This window comes from Loxodonta africana, chromosome 11 (assembly GCF_030014295.1).
Source record: "Loxodonta africana isolate mLoxAfr1 chromosome 11, mLoxAfr1.hap2, whole genome shotgun sequence".
Taxonomy (NCBI): domain Eukaryota; kingdom Metazoa; phylum Chordata; class Mammalia; order Proboscidea; family Elephantidae; genus Loxodonta; species Loxodonta africana.
This window is the reverse complement of record NC_087352.1, coordinates 60,235,143-60,251,742: the sequence shown is the minus strand read 5'-3', so window position 1 is coordinate 60,251,742 and position 16,600 is coordinate 60,235,143. Positions and strand designations below refer to the sequence as shown.

At 41.1% G+C, this 16,600-nt stretch overlaps 1 protein-coding gene across 8 annotated transcripts in view; it reads left to right on the top strand.

Annotated features, from left to right (window-relative positions):
* The window catches only part of KATNAL2 (katanin catalytic subunit A1 like 2), a 94,089-nt gene that overhangs the window by 52,442 nt on the left and 25,047 nt on the right, over positions 1 to 16,600 (top strand). For 7 of the 8 annotated variants that reach the window (XM_064294556.1, XM_023543813.2, XM_023543804.2 and 4 more), the window contains 7 exons: positions 848 to 965; positions 2,094 to 2,192; positions 5,269 to 5,367; positions 5,565 to 5,642; positions 8,859 to 8,957; positions 13,668 to 13,731; positions 13,936 to 14,054. In XM_064294556.1, the coding sequence (XP_064150626.1) occupies positions 848 to 965; positions 2,094 to 2,192; positions 5,269 to 5,367; positions 5,565 to 5,642; positions 8,859 to 8,957; positions 13,668 to 13,731; positions 13,936 to 14,054 (676 nt within the window). Of the gene's footprint in view, positions 1 to 828; positions 966 to 2,093; positions 2,193 to 5,268; positions 5,368 to 5,564; positions 5,643 to 8,858; positions 8,958 to 13,667; positions 13,732 to 13,935; positions 14,055 to 16,600 lie in introns of all 8 variants that reach the window. The other variant, XM_023543823.2, reaches the window with a different exon arrangement.

Here is a 16,600-nt window from a genome sequence, read left to right as displayed (position 1 = left end):
TGATTATGAGCATGGTGCAGAGGCCGGGCAGTGTTTCATTCTGTTGTACATAGAGTTGCTATGAGTTTGAACTGACTTGATGGCACCTAACAACAACAATGTGGTCTTAGGCCTCATCAGTAGAAATAAAGTATCCAAAAAGTAATAGGTCAGAATATCAATGAGCTCTATACTAGTCAGAAGTCAGTGGACAAAGGGAAGGTAACCAGACTGAGGAAGAATCTGGGAGCCAGGTAACTTTAGGAATGACTGGAGCAATTGGAGATGTTCGGCTTGAAGAACAGAAGACTTGGAGAGGGGAATCCCTGGAGCAACACAGTATCATACTTCTCCCTCTAAATGAGGATTGAGCCTTTTCTGCAAAACTCCACAGGGCACACCTAGAGCTCCTTTTGATGTTTATTGTACACAGCATGATGAGAGATGTTTTAAGAAGGCAGGGCACACCAAAGGAAGACCCTCATCCTGCTCTGATGAAGGTGGGAAGAAACAGTGAAAGAAAGCTTGTAAAATAACGTGTCCTTGAGAACACAAAACTATGTGTACAAGGGCTGAAGCCTTGTAGTATGCAGGAGAAATGGAGTGAGTTAGGGACCTCCCAGAGGAGGTAGACCCTTGAGCCCAGTCTTGGAGGAACCCCGTGGGGAGACTGGAGAGAGCTGGGGCAAAGATGGACAAGGTGGGTAGGTGGTGCAGATAGAAGGAGCTATTGGGTCACATCTGCATATGTTTCAAGAGTCCCTTCCCCCATTCTCCTCCCCACTTTAAGTGTGCTACACTAGTTGTTTGTTTATCTCAAATTAAATGATTAGAATAATTTCCTCCAAGATCTTTGTTCCTTCCCTAGGATGACAAGTGACAGTTGTCAAAATCTCCCCAAGATCAATCAGCAGAGATCACGGCCTAAAACCACAGTGGGGAAGACAGGGGACATCAAATCTCTCAATAAGGATCATTCCAAACAGGTCAGGATGGCTTTGCTTGGCATTGGTTATATCAACTTGAAAAATAATCCAAAGAAAAAAGTCAAATTTGTTTATTTTTTTGAGGATCTATATTTTTTAAATACCTGTATGATTTAATTAAATTGTAGATTTTCTTCCAGTACAGACAAATCTCTAGATTTCCTAATGTTTCTTAATGTAAGTGGGACGACTCCTTCCTCCCCTACAGCTTTTCCCCTGGTCTGAGTGCTTGATGAGGAGCATTGAGGGTGGGGCCTGGGCCCAGTCAGAACAGGGGGGTCTGGTTACTGCTGAGATCATCCTCCCATTGACAGTACGGTAAAGGTGGCAGGTCTTCCTGTCCTGAGGTATATCTCTGGGTTCTTTAGTGTAGGCCAGGGGTAGTTTCAGGATAGCTGTGCCTCAGAGTCTCCAAAGAGCTTCTTCAAAGGGCAAATGGCTGGTTGGTACCCCTGACCTCCATAGTGGAATTTCTAGGGAAGGTTGCTGTGCCTGCTGGTAGGAGGGCAGCAAGAAGAGAGTCCAGCAGGTGGGTAAAGTCAATGGCTTCTAGCTCAGGAGATCCATACCTACAACCTCCAAGGTTTCAAAGGGAAGAGAACCATTGAAGACTGAAAAGGAATGGAAAGAATTAGTGTCAAAGATGTCTGGCAGGATAGAAAGGAGTAACCATGGAACTCAATTGGTCAAGAGAGAACATTTACCCTCAAGGAGGTCCTATAGTTTGAGGAAGGTGAGGTGTAGGGGAGGATGAATCACAAGGAGGCTGGTTGACTTCGCTGTATTTCCAAACACAGCCACGCTGGCAGCGAACATGCCTGGTCACAAGAGAAAAGGCAAGGCAACAAGTAGGAGTGAGTTGATACACAACTGTTTCCTCCGTTGGGAAGGCTGATCAGAGCCCACAGCATGTGTCTTCTTAGTCCTCCAGGTACAGCCCCTTCCACATGGCACGGGCAGAGAGTTAATTCATCTTGTTGCACAAAAGTGGCCACATTACACGTGAGGTTCTCCATTTACAGAACTGGTATCCAGTATTTGATTTTTGGATGATGGAACAGGCAGTGACAACTAGCATCTCTTAGTTGCTTTCCACACTGACTTCTCACTGTCTCCCTCTTTCTTCAGGAGGTTGTCAATAACACTAACATGGAGAGTGCTGACTTTGGCTTAAATATCTCAGGAATCAACAAAGGCAGTGGAGAAGAAAACGCCCACCCACGAAGGGTGAGTGGACCTCAGGAACTGAACACTGAAAGGGGGCATTTTTTTTTTTTTTTTAATGAAAATAAAAAACATTATTTTTGTCAAACAGGAAAGTTAATATGTAATGATCAAAGGTTGGCTGTAAGTAGACTGGGAAGAGCACTGGATGAGGGTCAGAAACTGGGGTTCTGCTCTGGAATCTCCGCCATCTCTGCGGAGCTGTTTCCTCATTTGTAAATTGAGGAGTTTGGAAGAGGTAACTTCTAATGTTCCTTTAAGCTTAAAAATTTTGTGATTGAAGTGATAAACCTTGACATGACTGTCCTGCGTTATTTAATGAGTGTGTCTTCATACTCGTTCTTTTCTGCCCTGTCAGTGATACTTGATTAGTGGTGTCACCTTTCTCCTTGGAGGCATGGTTCCAGGTTTAACAGTAATTTCATTTGAACCATAAAACCTCAGTTTATGTAGTGCCAATCTTGTCCTTCATATATATTTCTACCCCTTTCATGATGCACCTCATGTCAAAATTCGTAAATAATAGTTTCTCAAACAGAAAAGACCCAGATTGGGTGGGTACAGGCAAAAGATAGGTTAATACATGTTATTTGGAGATGAAAAGTAGCATCAACACCAGTATGTTTCTCTTGATTGTAACCTCCAGGGTTGTATTGCTTTAAGAGTCTTCAGTCTTTCTCTAATCAAGTTCTCAACTATGGGACTGCTGACTTAGCTCTCGCCAGCTCTTCTCAGCCCAAATGAATTCTGTATGTGTGAGTCTGGAGAGGAGGCTGGGAGCATCTCCCTGGAAATCAAAGGGCGCTATCTCATTGGCTTAAATTTGCTCCCTTTATGAGCCTCAATAGAATCCTGGTGGCTCAAACGAATTCTGTCTTAGTTATCTAGTACTGCTATAACAGAAATACCACAAGTGAATGGTTTTAGCAACAGAAATTTTCTCACAGTTTAGGAGGCTAGAAGTCCAAATTCAGGGCATTGGCTCTAGGGGAAGACTTTCTCTCTGTCAGCTCTGGGGGAAGGGTCTTGTCTCTTCAGCTTCTGTTCCTGATTCCTTGGAGATCTCCATGTGGCTTGGCATCAGTCTTTCCCTGGGTCTAGGAGGTTCTAAGTGCAGGGACCCCAGGTCCAAAGGACACACTGCACTGCTGGCTCTTCTTTCTTGGTGATAATGAGGTCCCTTCCCTTTTTGCTCACTTCTCCCTCCTTTTATCTCTTTTAAGATAAAAGGTGTGACTCAAACAAAGGTGTGATTGAGTAAGAGTGTGACTTAAGTCACACCATTTTGTAAGGCTATGACTCACACTGATCCTGCCTCGTTAACATATAGGGGTTAGGATTTACAACATGTCACAAAACAGAGGATAATTACATCAGATCACAAAATGGAAGACAACCACACAAAACTGGGCATCATGGCCAGCCAAGTTGACACATATTTTTAGGAGACACAATTCAGTCCATGGCAAACATCAGCTGAAATGTTGGCAGTTCAAACCTACCTAGCGGCACCTTGGAAGAAAGGCCTGGTGATCTCCTTCTGAAAATCACAGCCTTAAAAACCCTATGGAGCACAGTTCTACTCTGTAACACATGGGGTTGCCATGAGTTGGAATTGACTCAACTGCAACTGGTTTGGTTTTTTTGTTTTATGGGCCTCAATTATATGGATAATTGCTGGGGATGACCCCATTTGAATCAATGCCTTCCATGGGGAAATATTTCCTTGTTCACTATTTGTACTTTCATTGTGTTTTCAGTCACTTTTGTGCCTAGCAATCTTGTGATATTAGTTCCTCTCTTGAATTCCTCTACTGATATGAATGGATGTTTCTGATTGGGTCACAAGGAAGGGACTTTAATCTAGCACTTAACCTTTGAAAAAGTCTGGCTATAAATCCTCTTTCTAGCCTAAATGTCTTCAGGATAAAATGAAAATGGTTTTCTCCCAAGAATTTCAAATGTTCATGGGCTGAACGAGGGTGTATGGCTATAGGCTGATCTCCAGTATGGGCCTATCGTTGTCATGTTAGGGACACTAGCTTCAGGATTCCCAACCACAAAATCCCACTGCTCTCAATTCTGACTCATAGCAACCCCATGGGGTTTCCAAGGCTGTAAATCTCTACGGAAGCAGACTGCCACATCTTTCTACCATGGAGAGGACGGTGGTTTTGAAACTGCCAACCTTTCCGTTAGCAGTCGATCACTAGGCTTGTTTCAGGATTCCCAAGGCCCCTGCAAATTACTAGGCATGCTGTTCTTGAGGACATAGGCTTTGGAGTCAGCCTGCCTAAGTTCAAATGCCTGCTCAAATGCATCTCAGCTGTATAACCTTGGGCAAATTGCTTAATCTCTCTAAGCCTCATTTCTCTCATCTATAAAATGGAAATAATCAGTGCCTGCTTTAAATGTCATCATGAGTGGAGAATGCCTCAAACCAAACCAAACCTGTTGCCACTGAGTTGATTCTGACTCACAGTGACCGTATAGGACAAAGTAGAGCTACCCCGTAGAGTTTCCACGGCTGCAGTCTTTACAGAAGCAGACTGCCATATATTTCTCCCACGGAGCAGCTTGTGGGTTCAAACTGCTGACCTTTCAGTTCGAGGCTGAGCGCTTTAACTACTGCACCACCAAGGTTCCTTGGAGAGTGCCTAGCACAAAATAATAAATGCTGGTTATTGTTATTGTTTGTATTTTTTGCAAACATGCTTGCTTTCTCCCCCTCTTTCCTGAAGGGAGACAAGGTGGCAGTGGAAGGATCTGGGAGACACATATCTGGGTCTGAATCCTTTAGTCACTTGTTAGCTGTGTGGCCCTAGGCAAGCCACTTAACTTCTCTGGACCAAACTTCCACATGAAACTGGGCTCCTACTAACTAATAGAGGAGGTGTAAAATTCAAAAGAATCCTCACAAAGCACCATGCACACCCGTCATATGCCAGGCACTGTACTGAGTGGTGAAGGTAGATTATAGCAAATAGGAGCTATCATTTAGTCCTGTGCTGGTGAGTTCTTCCTGCATGGAAGGGTTTAAAATGACATAATGGCGTAAATAACCATTATTCCCTTTCAGGGCCAAATCATTGACTTCCGAGGCCTGCTCACAGATGCTATCAAAGGAGCAACTAGTGAACTAGCCTTGAACAGCTTCGACTGTAACCCAGACCCCTCAGTAAGTGGCTAAGATGTGACATTCATCTTTCAGACTGTCAAAATCCAGATGAACTTTAGAAATAGAATTTTGAACACAGTGAAACCTTGAAATCAAGTCAAAGGGCATAGCAACCTGCCACCAAGATCTGTGTTCTGTTTTTCTTCCTAAATTATGAAGCAATATTGTAATGTGAGGCTTTTTGTTCCTTTCGTCAGGAACGGTTGCTAAAACCTCTGAGTGCATTTATTGGCATGAACAGTGAGATGCGAGAATTGGCAGCCGTGGTGAGCCGGGTAAGATCTGATACTCAATTCACAAATTTACAGAGGCAGATTGGGGCTCCTGGAGCATTGCAGGCTGCTTCTTTTATTAATAACAATAAATATGATCATTTATTTATAAAGTGCCCCCACTTGTGAAGGCACTCATATTGTTTAGAGGCACAATAATGCATGATAAATAAATTATAGAATCATAAAATTACAATATAAAAAGCCCACCATCTCACTACAGAGGCCGAGAAAATGACTTAGAAAGGAAGGGACAGGTGAAAGGTTTTAGAGCAGAGCCAAGTGTCAAGGAAAGAGAAAGTCTCTTAGAGAAGGAAGGAGCATGCCTGCAACTTGTTTAAAAAGTCAAAGCCTAGAAATGGAGAGACTAGGAATCTGATGATTTCATAAATGAAAATCTCCATAGAAAACAAGGTTAGTAGCAGAGTATCTTAGTTATCTAGTGCTGCTATAACAGGAATGCCACAAACAGGTGGCTTTAACGAACAGAAATTTATTTTCTTACAGTTCAGGAGGATAGAAGTCCAGATTCAGGGCACCAACTCTAGGGGGAAGGCTTTCTCACTCTGGGCTCTGAGGGAAGGTCCTTGTCTTTTCAGCTTCTGCTTCCTGGTTCTTTGGAGACCTCCCTGTGCCTTGGCATCTGTCTTACCCCATCTCTGCTCACTGGCTTGCTTGTTTAATCTCTTTTATATCTGAAAAGAGATTGACTCAAAACACACCCTACACTAATTGTGTCTCATTAACATAGCAAAGACAACCCATTCCCAAATGGGATTATAACCACAGGCATAGAAGTTAGGATTTACAACACATATTCACAATTCAATCCCTAACATAGAGGTTTTACCATCCAGGCTACTGATTGATTTTCAAGCTTAATGGTTAATGACACTGGCTTTGGGATAGATGAACCTGGATTTGATTTCTAGCTCCTCCTCTTTCTAGCTGTGTGACTTTGGGCAAGTTACTTGGGAATAGAATAGATTCCCGGGCTATAGGATACTTTTCTAATTTCTAGTGATCTCATATTTAATGAGATCTCATATCTAATGAGACTGAAACTTAAGCAGACTCAGAGAGATGTTTAAAACATTTTCCACAAAACACAAAGCTACTCTGAGGTAATTAAGGGTTCCTCAGCTTTCTGTTCCGTTCAGGAGCTGTTTACTGCGTGCCTGTTATGTGCCAGGCCAGTGCTGGGTGCTGGAAACACAAAGATGGATTGATCAGACACAGTCCTTGCCCACAAGAATTTCTCATCTTGTGAGCAGGGCTCATTCTGTGAGCATGAAGGAAGGGTATTTTGCACCAAAGAATGGGGAAGTGTTAGGGAAGAGGATATACAGGAAATAGCCACTGGAACAAGAGTGGAAGAGGGAGAGTGGGTAGTGTGCTGGGCAAAGGCACATACCGGTGAAATAGTATAGGTGGTGCAGTGTTTCTGGTGAGCCAAGTAAGAAGCAGAGAGTGGTGGGAAATGCAGATGGAGAGAGAGGCCAGGGTTCCTGAATAAGGGCTCAGTGTACAGGACCCATGGCTGAGAACTGGCTTGTAGGTAATGGGAAATCTTTGAAAGGTGCCCATCAGAGGAATAAGATAGTCCAATGTCTTTTTAGATAACTTATTCTAATGACAGTGTGGAGGATGGATATCAAAGAAATGGAGTTGGAGAGACCAAGTCTGAATTTATCCCAGTGAGATGGGATGTGGCATTGAGCCAGGTCACAGTAATTGGGTCATATGGGAGAGCAGAAAAATATTTTTTATATCCACAAAAATCAACAGTCTCATTGCCATTTAACAAAAGGATAACATGATGAGTGAGGATAGAATTAGAGTAGAAATGGCCTGAAATGATTCCATCTGGAAGTCTTTCTCCAGTACCCTGGTAGGTGGTCATTCAATCTGTTTGGATGCTTACAGTGACCGGGAACTCACCACCTCACGAGGCAGTCTGGTGAGCTTTTTGATACCTCTGGATTGATAAAAGGAGCAACTTTCTATTGGGAAAATAACACTATTGTGTAGATCTCAATATCAACTCTAGAAGAGGGGAGGAAAAACTGCTATTATCTATGAATGCCTTGCCTTTTAATGTAGATGAATTCCTATTGTGTGAGAAGTTTTCCCTAAGAAAGAGCAGTAATAAGGACAGGAGTGGCTGGGACCAGTGTGTAGACCTGGGCTTTAAAGCCAGCATGGGCTCTCCCACGATTTTGGAAGGTAGACTCACTCTTTGAACTGGTCCAGGAAGTTGTTACGTACAACCAAAATCACTTGTATGAATAGTTTCTCTGATGAAAGTGCCTGCTTGTAGTGGAAGGAGCTAGGTGAATGGGGGACACTGATAGGAACATAACATCTCACCAGCATGTATTACCTGTTGAAAATTAAAGAAAGAAAGCATTGCTAGATTGTTCTGTAGTCATTCAGAATGACTTTGAAAAGAAGTCTTTTTTTTTTTTTTTGATGTAGCACTCTAGATACTCAGTTCTCCCGAAACAACTCATACCGAGAAAGGCCCCTGCGTGACTGTTCTGAGATGCCCTGTGAAATTGAAGTTTGGAAACTGTAAATTAGTTATCAGTAAAAGCTACCTTAATTGATTACCCTACATGGTTGCTACAGGGCTCTACTATGCGAGAGGAAAACCACTTTTGTTTGGTTGTCGGCTTCCTTGAATTTTGTAGAAGCAATTGCTCCTGATGGAAGTAGGGAACAATCACTAGGGAAAAAGAGAAATTGGTTTCAGAGGAACATTATCTCTTTTATGTAACAAATTAAGAAAGTGTTTTGCGAGATCAAGGAGCAAGAGAGAGACCAGGTACTGGCTAGGAACTATGTCTCACAGTAAAAGCGAATGTAATTTGAAGGCATATTCTGTAGCTTCTTTGATGGGGGTTGTAAATCAGCGTGGTTTGCTATTGACTGAAGACAGGTATAGTCCATTGTTAGGAGATTTTTCCCTTTTTTTCTAAAAATATCATAATATATCATCAATAGCTTTTTCAGGAAACTCACTGAATATTTTCATGACATCCCTTTGGTGAACTAACCCAAAATTACAATGTGTGTATGTGCATATATAAAATATGAAGTTTTTTATCACCAGCACTTCGTATTCTATTCTAAGTCAAGTGCTCTGCTGCTCCTGTGTTTATTACAGCTGTAGAGGAAAACATTAGTTTTAACAAAATGATCAAATGTGCATTGCAGGACATTTATCTCCACAATCCAAACATAAAGTGGAATGACATTATTGGACTCGATGCAGCCAAGCAGTTAGTCAAAGAAGCTGTTGTGTATCCTATAAGGGTAAGGATGGGAAGCCTCTTGGGGGTTATTTCTATTCCTTATCCATTGGATAAGCCATCTGTCATAGACCTATCAGGAAGGCAAGGATGATTTTCTGTCCACAAGTTAACCTTTTGCCTGTGTCCCCACACTTTTTCGACATTGGAGCACCGAGGCCCAATTCATTCTAAACCCAAAAAGCAAACCCACTGCTGTCGAATCGATTCCAACTCATAGCGACCCTATAGGACAGAGTGGAACTGCCCCGTAGGGTTTCCAAGGAGCACCTGGTGGATTTGAACTCCCAACCTTTTGTTAGCAGCTATAGCTCTTAACCACTACGCCATCAGGGGTTCCCAATTCATTCTAGGCAATTTAAAATCATGTTATGCCTTGGTTCAAGGCAGGTGTCTGCTGTAAGTGATAATTTAAGATCTAAGACTCTGTGGTGTATACCATTTGTCAGCTACTATAGTTACTACACCGCAGTCAAATTAGCTTGCCTTCCGGAAAATATACTTATTATAGTAGAAAAGCCTCCCATAGGAGAGGGCCTCTCATTTTGGTTCTGTAGATCCTCTGCCCCCATAATCTTGGGGCTTTGCTTTGGGCTGATTGAGCAGACTAGGTTAGCTCCTTCCAGGACAGCGGCCAGCGGAGCCAGCGTGTTACTCTTATTGCTTACTCCTGAGAAGTGTCTGTGAGGAGTGGTTTGCTAAATGAGTAGAAAAGTAGAAAAACAAAAACTCTCCATGTGTGGTTTACAAATATAATGATGAGAAGATGAATATTGTATTTTTTCACAAATAACATGCCCACATACATATAAGACCCACGTAAATAAAACACCCACATACATATAAGACCACAGCATGCCTAGGAAAATAATGTGCGAGGGGGTTGCATGGTTAGCAAAAAAGGGCACACATTATTTGTGTAAAAATATAGTATATCACTTAGCTTTTGCTACATAACAGACCACCCCAAAACTTAGTGCCTTAAAACAACAATCATTTATTTGCTTACAATTCTGTGGGTAGGCAATTTTAGCTGCGCTCAGCTGGGCTGGCTCATCTCTTTTCTATATGGCATTGGCTGGGCTCACTCACGTGTCTGGGGTATCAGCCAGTGTGGCTGGAAAAGCTAGGCTATATAGGATAGCTGAGGCCTCTCCTCCTGTGGGCAAGCCCAGTCTTGTTTATACGGTGGCAGGAAAATTCCCCGAAAGAAACGAGAAAGGGCAAATCCCAGTATGTAGCAGTTTTCAAGCCTCTTCTTATATTTTTAAGTCTTTTCTTATATTTGCTAATGTCCCATTGGCCAAAGCAAGTCATATAGCCAAGCCCAGATTCAAGAGGCAAAAAAATAGACTCCACTTCTTTTTTTTTATTATTATTGTGCTTTAGATGAAGGTTTATAAAACAAACTAGTCTCTCGTTGAACAGTTAGTATACATATTGTTTTATGGCATTGGTTAACAACCCCTTGACATGTAAACACTCTCCTTTCTCAGCCTTGGGTTCCCTACTACCAGGTTTCCTGTTCCTTCCTGTCTTCTGGTTCTTGCCCCTGTGCCTCTTTAGTCCCGTTTTGTTTTATGCGCCTGTCCAATCTTTGGCTGAAGGGTGAACTTCAGGAGTGACTTCATTACTGAGCTGAAAGGGTATCCAGGGGCCATGCTCCCAGGGTTTCTCTAGTCTTTGTCAGGCCAGCAAGTCTGGTGGTTCTTTTTGAGTTAGAATTTTGTTCCACATTTTTCTCCATCTCTGTCTGGGACCCTCTATTGTGATCCCTGTCAGAGCGGTCTGTGGTGGTAGCCAGGCACCATCTAGTTGTACTGGACTCAGTCTGGTGGAGGGTGTGGTAGATGTGGACCGTTAGTCCTTTGGACTAATCTTTCCCTTGTATGTTTAGTTTTCTTCATTCTTCCTTGCTCCCAAAGGGGTGAGACCAGTGGAGTATCCTACATGGTCGCTCACAGGCTTTTAAGACCCCAGACGCTACTCACCAAAGTAGAATGCAGAACATTTCCTTTATAAACTATGTTATGCCAATTGAGCTAGATGTTTCTGAGACCATGGTCTCCACTGTCCTCAGCCCAGCAATTCTGTCCCTCAGGGAGTTTGGATGTGTCTATGGAGCTTCCATGACCTTGCCTTGTACCAGCTGTGCTGGCTTCCCCAGTATTGTGTACTGTCTCACCCTTCACCAAAGTCACCACTTATCTGTTGTCTGTTTAGTGTTTTTCCTTTCCCACCCCTCCCCTCCCTTGATAACATCAAAGGTTATTTCTTTTTGTGTGTAAACCTTTTCATGAATTTTTACAGTTGTGGTCTCATACAATATTTGTCCTTTTGTGACTGACTTATTTCACTGAACATAACGCTGTCCAGATTCATTCATGTTATGAGATGCTTCACAGATTCATCATTGTTCTTTATTGTTGCGCAATACTCCATTGTGTGTATGTAGCACAGTTTGTTTACCCATTTATCTGTTGATGGGCATCTAGGTTGTTTCCATCTTTTTACTATTGTGAACATAGCTGCAATGAACATGAGTGTGCATGTGTCTATTCGTGTGACCACTCTTATTTCTCTAGGATATATTCCTAGGAGTGGGATTGCTGGAGCATTTGGTATTTCTATTTCTAGCTTTTTAAGGAAGCGCCATATCATTTTCCAAAATGGTTGTGTCATTTTACATTCCCACCAACAGTACATGAAGGGTTTTGATCTCCCCACAGCCTCTCTAACATTTATTTCCTATTTTTTTGATTCGTGCCAGTAATGCCAGGGTGAGATGGCATCTCGTTGTGGTTTTGATTTGCATTTCTCTAATGGCTAGTGATCATGAGCATTTCCTCATATGCCTGTTGGCCACTTGGATGTCTTCTTTGTGAAGTGTCTGTTCATTTCCTTTGTGCATTTTTCCCCCCAGTTTGTGGGTTCTCTTTTTACTCTTCTGGAGAAGTCTTTTGATGAACATAAGTGTTTAATTTTTAGAAGATTCCAGTTATCTAGCTTATCTTCTAGAGTTTGTGAGTTGTTGGTTGTGGTTTGTATCCTGTTAATGCTGTGTATTAGGGCCTCTAGCATTGATCCTATTTTTTATTCTATGAATTTCATAGTTTTTGGCTTTATATTTAGGACTTTGATTCATTTTGAATTAGTTTTAGTATAGGGTGTGAGGTATGGGCCCTGTTTCATTTTTTTGCAGATGGACATCCAATTTTGCCAGCACCATTTGTTTAAAAAGACTGTCTTTTCCCCATTTGATGGGCTTTGGGCCCTTGCCAAAGATCGGGCGACCATAGGTGATTGGATTTACATCTGGGTTCTCAATTCTGTTCCATTGGTCAATGTATCTCTTGTTGTACCAGTACTAGGCTATTTTGATTACCGTAGCAGTATAGTAGGCTCTGAGATCAGGTAGTGCGGTAGACTCCATTTCTTGATGGGAGGAGCTGCAAATAATTTGTGGCCATTTTCTGTAATTTCCCTCAGATAGGAGATACAGATTTATTTTATTGAATAACCTATATATGCTTTTCATTGAGTCCATGAAGCCCCCAGTTTTCTTTTTTTAAGGTGATGCAGTGGTTAAGAGTTCAACTGCTAACCAAAAAGGTGGGCAATTTGAATCCACCAGCTGCTCCTTAGAAACCCTATAGGACAGTTCTGCTCTCTCCTATAGGGTTGCTATGAGTCAGAATTGGTTCAACAGCAACAAGTCTTGAGTTTTTTTTTTTTTTTTTTGGTTTAAGGAGGCAAAAAAGTATAAATTCGGATGATTTTTCCCCTTCTTCCTCCTTGTATTCAGACAGTGGGTAAGAAATATGATGGTGTTTAGAATTAATAGACATTTACTCACCATTTCTTCTAAGTGAATCTATAGTATAATATTTTTTCAAAGGATAGAACATCTCACTGAAACTCCCTGGATGTGTACCTCCATTGTAATATAGGATCTATATTGTGATAGTGTTGAGATTTTGACATTAGCATCAGCAAGAAATAAATAGCTAGTTATAAGTTTACTGTTATTTTTCTTCTCCACCTCCTCCCATTCTCTACCAACCCTGCCCACCTCCAGATTGTTTGAACTTGAATGAATGGAAGACTCACTGAAGTCCATGCATGTCTGCTTGGAGTCAGTGTCTCATAGTGCATTTGCCACTGTATGTTCCCAACATCTAAAATAGACTTCGCCATAGCCTTGTGCTTTATTCACATACACACTTATTTTCTATTTCTAGTGTTTATCTTAAAGTTAGTACCTGTTTTACAACATGCAAAAGATTGTCAAATGCTCTGAATAAGAGAACTTGGGGAAAATGATGTTTGCATGTAAGAAGTTACTGTGTCAGATAGGAAAAGCACCTACGTATGCCTTTCTTTTTAAATTTCTCTTTTAGTTTCTGTTTATCGGTTATGGTAGCACATGTTTAATGTAATTGATGTCACTAAATTGTACACCTGAAAAAAGTTGAATTGGTAAATATTGTTATATATTATTTTTACAATAAAGATATGTATATTTTTAAAAATTGCTCTTTTAAAAGGGCATACAAATTAATCCCAGCATTCTTATTAAGTGTGAAAGTAAAATTGAAATAAAAATAAAAAGGAAGATCTGTTTTCCATGCTAACCTTGCTTGCTTGCCTGTGCTAAGGGTGTGGAGGCTGATGTATTGATACCAAAGCTCATCATTGTTCCTTGTTTCCATAGTACCCACAGCTGTTTACTGGGATTCTTTCCCCCTGGAAAGGACTACTGCTTTATGGCCCTCCAGGTAAATATGTCCTATTTTGGTCTTGGTGTTAAGTGTGTGTTGCAAAAGATGAATTGCTGCCAACTGTCCTCACTTCAGGACTGGGGCAGATGAGAGCTGAGTAGTTACTTCCTCCTTCACTGGAGACCTGAGACTGACATCTGTGTCTAAGCAGAAGCATGTAGTTTAATTGCCTGCTCATATTTTATCCACATGTGTCTCTAGGAACAGGAAAGACCTTACTGGCCAAAGCTGTGGCCACCGAATGTAAAACAACCTTCTTTAATATTTCTGCATCCACCATTGTCAGCAAATGGAGAGGGGACTCAGAAAAACTTGTTCGGGTAGGCATTCTTGATTTTGCTTTTTTAGGGTAAGCTCTAGTAGAACACAGTGAAGCAAAAAGATTTTTAGAGCTCATTTGTTTTTATGTGGTTGATATGTTAAATTTTATCCTAGATCTTGATTACCAAAAGCCTGGGAAACGGTTTGATCATTCATTATATGTGAATATTAATCATGACCTCATCAGCAAAACATGATTTCCCTTCTGTAGGGTAATGCTTTTCAGCTACATGCATCCTCTCCTAATGGAGGCAGCTTTGCTCTTCCCCAGAGTATGCTGGGGATGAACTCGGGATGGACTTGGACTAAGGTGCAGAGCTGGGAGTGGCGTGACTGGGCCAGTGGCCAAGGCTGAGGAATGCCTTAGCTACAAGAAGAAAAACATCTGGGACTGGACGTGAAGTCCCTGGGAATGCTGGCTGCCCAAGGACTTGGGAGAAAAAACAATAAGTCTTAGCCCCAGCTGGAGTGGTATATAGACTTGTGTCCCCTGCTAGGTGGTAGTGGAGCACTACATTGGTCCAGCCGTTGCCCTGGACCATCCCGTACATAAATTTTCCCTAATAAACCATACATCCTGATCTCTGGTTCTAGAGTCTTTCTTTGGTCTCTTGGAGATGTGGCCAACCTTGGAACTGGACACCTCTGGGTTGTTACTCAACACCTTCTCTTGGGTATTTGACCAACAGCCCTTTTTTTGATTCCTGTAACTTAGGAATGGAAGCTGGAAAAAAGTTGTCTCTGAAGCAGCCTATTCTTTTCTTTAGTCAAGAAAGATTTATTAGTAAGCATGTGCAGCGTATTCAGTTAACGTTTATTGAGAGGCTACCGTATGCTTCTCCCTATCCTAGGTACTCTAAGGAAGAATCAAGAAACTTAAAACATAATTCTTCTTTCAGATGCCCTGAGCAACTTTTCCTCTACAGTGCCCAGAGCCTGTAGGTTTTTTTCCTTCCTTAAGAGATTGTTTTCATCTTTACAGTATCCCAGTCATAGCCTGGGATATATTGTATATTATAAAATTTCACTATATCTTTCAGTCCCTTTAAGAGTACACTTATTTATGATTTATGCCTCAATGCAAGGCAGATCCTTTTCAGAAGTCCTGTTAAACTGTGGCACTCTGTAGAATGACTGATAATCAAAACTAAGTGAATATAAAATATTTTTCCTGAAAAAGAAATTACCCTAAAATATTATGCTTAAATTAACATTCCCTTGGGTGACTCATTTTAAAAAGAATATGGTGTATTTGGAAGTCTTAAAATATTTTTAAAGGATTGACTCACCTAAAGTGCGAGTTTTATGAATTCTTACAACCCCTCAATTTGTAGTTCCTGGAAATCTATGTTGACATCATCCATGTCCTTGTCCTTCATCTTGAGCCTAACTCAGTGCCAGGCCCAAAGATGGGGCTTGGGTTTAGCTGCACCTGAGTTTGTGGCTTCAATGTGATTGATTCTAAGAAGCTGGATTTCAAGTAGCTGAAAACCAACTAACTAGAATCCTTATCTGTCTGAAGATTTTTTTAAAAAAACATTTTATTTTCGTGTGCTGAATAACAACAAAACTCTTAAAAGATGCCCCCAGAATCAGTTTAGGTTCGTCTCCTGTTTGTGAAAATTGAGTTTAAAACTCTGAGCACAAGGCACTGCAAAGTGCTCAATGAAAGATTACATTATATTCCCTGGACTGGACTTACCTAGGCTGGAGAATAAATTCATATATTTATAAATATTTTTAACAAAGATTGAAACTAAGTGGATTTGTTTAATGTTGAATAGCTGAAAATTTCTTTTAGCAAGAGCTCTCCATTCTGTGTGAGCCTTTTATTTAATTAAATTTTTCTTCTCCTTCAGTATTACTTTGCTAAAATTCTAAGAGTGAGGAAATAATTCCTCCCCCAATTTCTCTCCTTCCTTTACTGTATATTTGAAAAGTAATTAGTCTGGGGGGAAAAAAAGTACAAAAGGATATACAGACTCCTGAGCCCTCTCCCCAGAGGAAACTGTTATCCAGAACATTTATTTATATCGACATCAACAACTATGTGTCTCCTTTCCTTTTGAAATACAGATAGGAACATATTATACATGTCCTTCTGTACCTCGTTTCTTTCCCAGTTAGCAATATAACTTGGATATTATTCCACACCATTAAAAATAGAAAGAACTTGTTCTTTTATATGTCTACATGGTATTTTATTGTGCAGATGTACCAAAATGTATTTAACCAGTCTTTTCTTGATGGACATTTATGTTGTTTCTAGTCTCTTGTATTACAAACAAGGCTAGAGTGAACGATGTATACATACACATGTCTTTGCATATGGATTAGAATTGGATAATTTCTTTGAATTGCTGGGTCAAAGGAAATGAACATCACTGATTGCCAAATGGCCTTCCAACAGGATTGCACCGGTTTACACTCCCATCGACAATGTCAGTGTGTGTGTTTCCCCATACCGTGGCCAAAGCTGTGTATTACCAAAGATTTGTCGTATGTTTGCCATTCTGTTGGGGTAAAGTAATATTCAGTGCTTGAA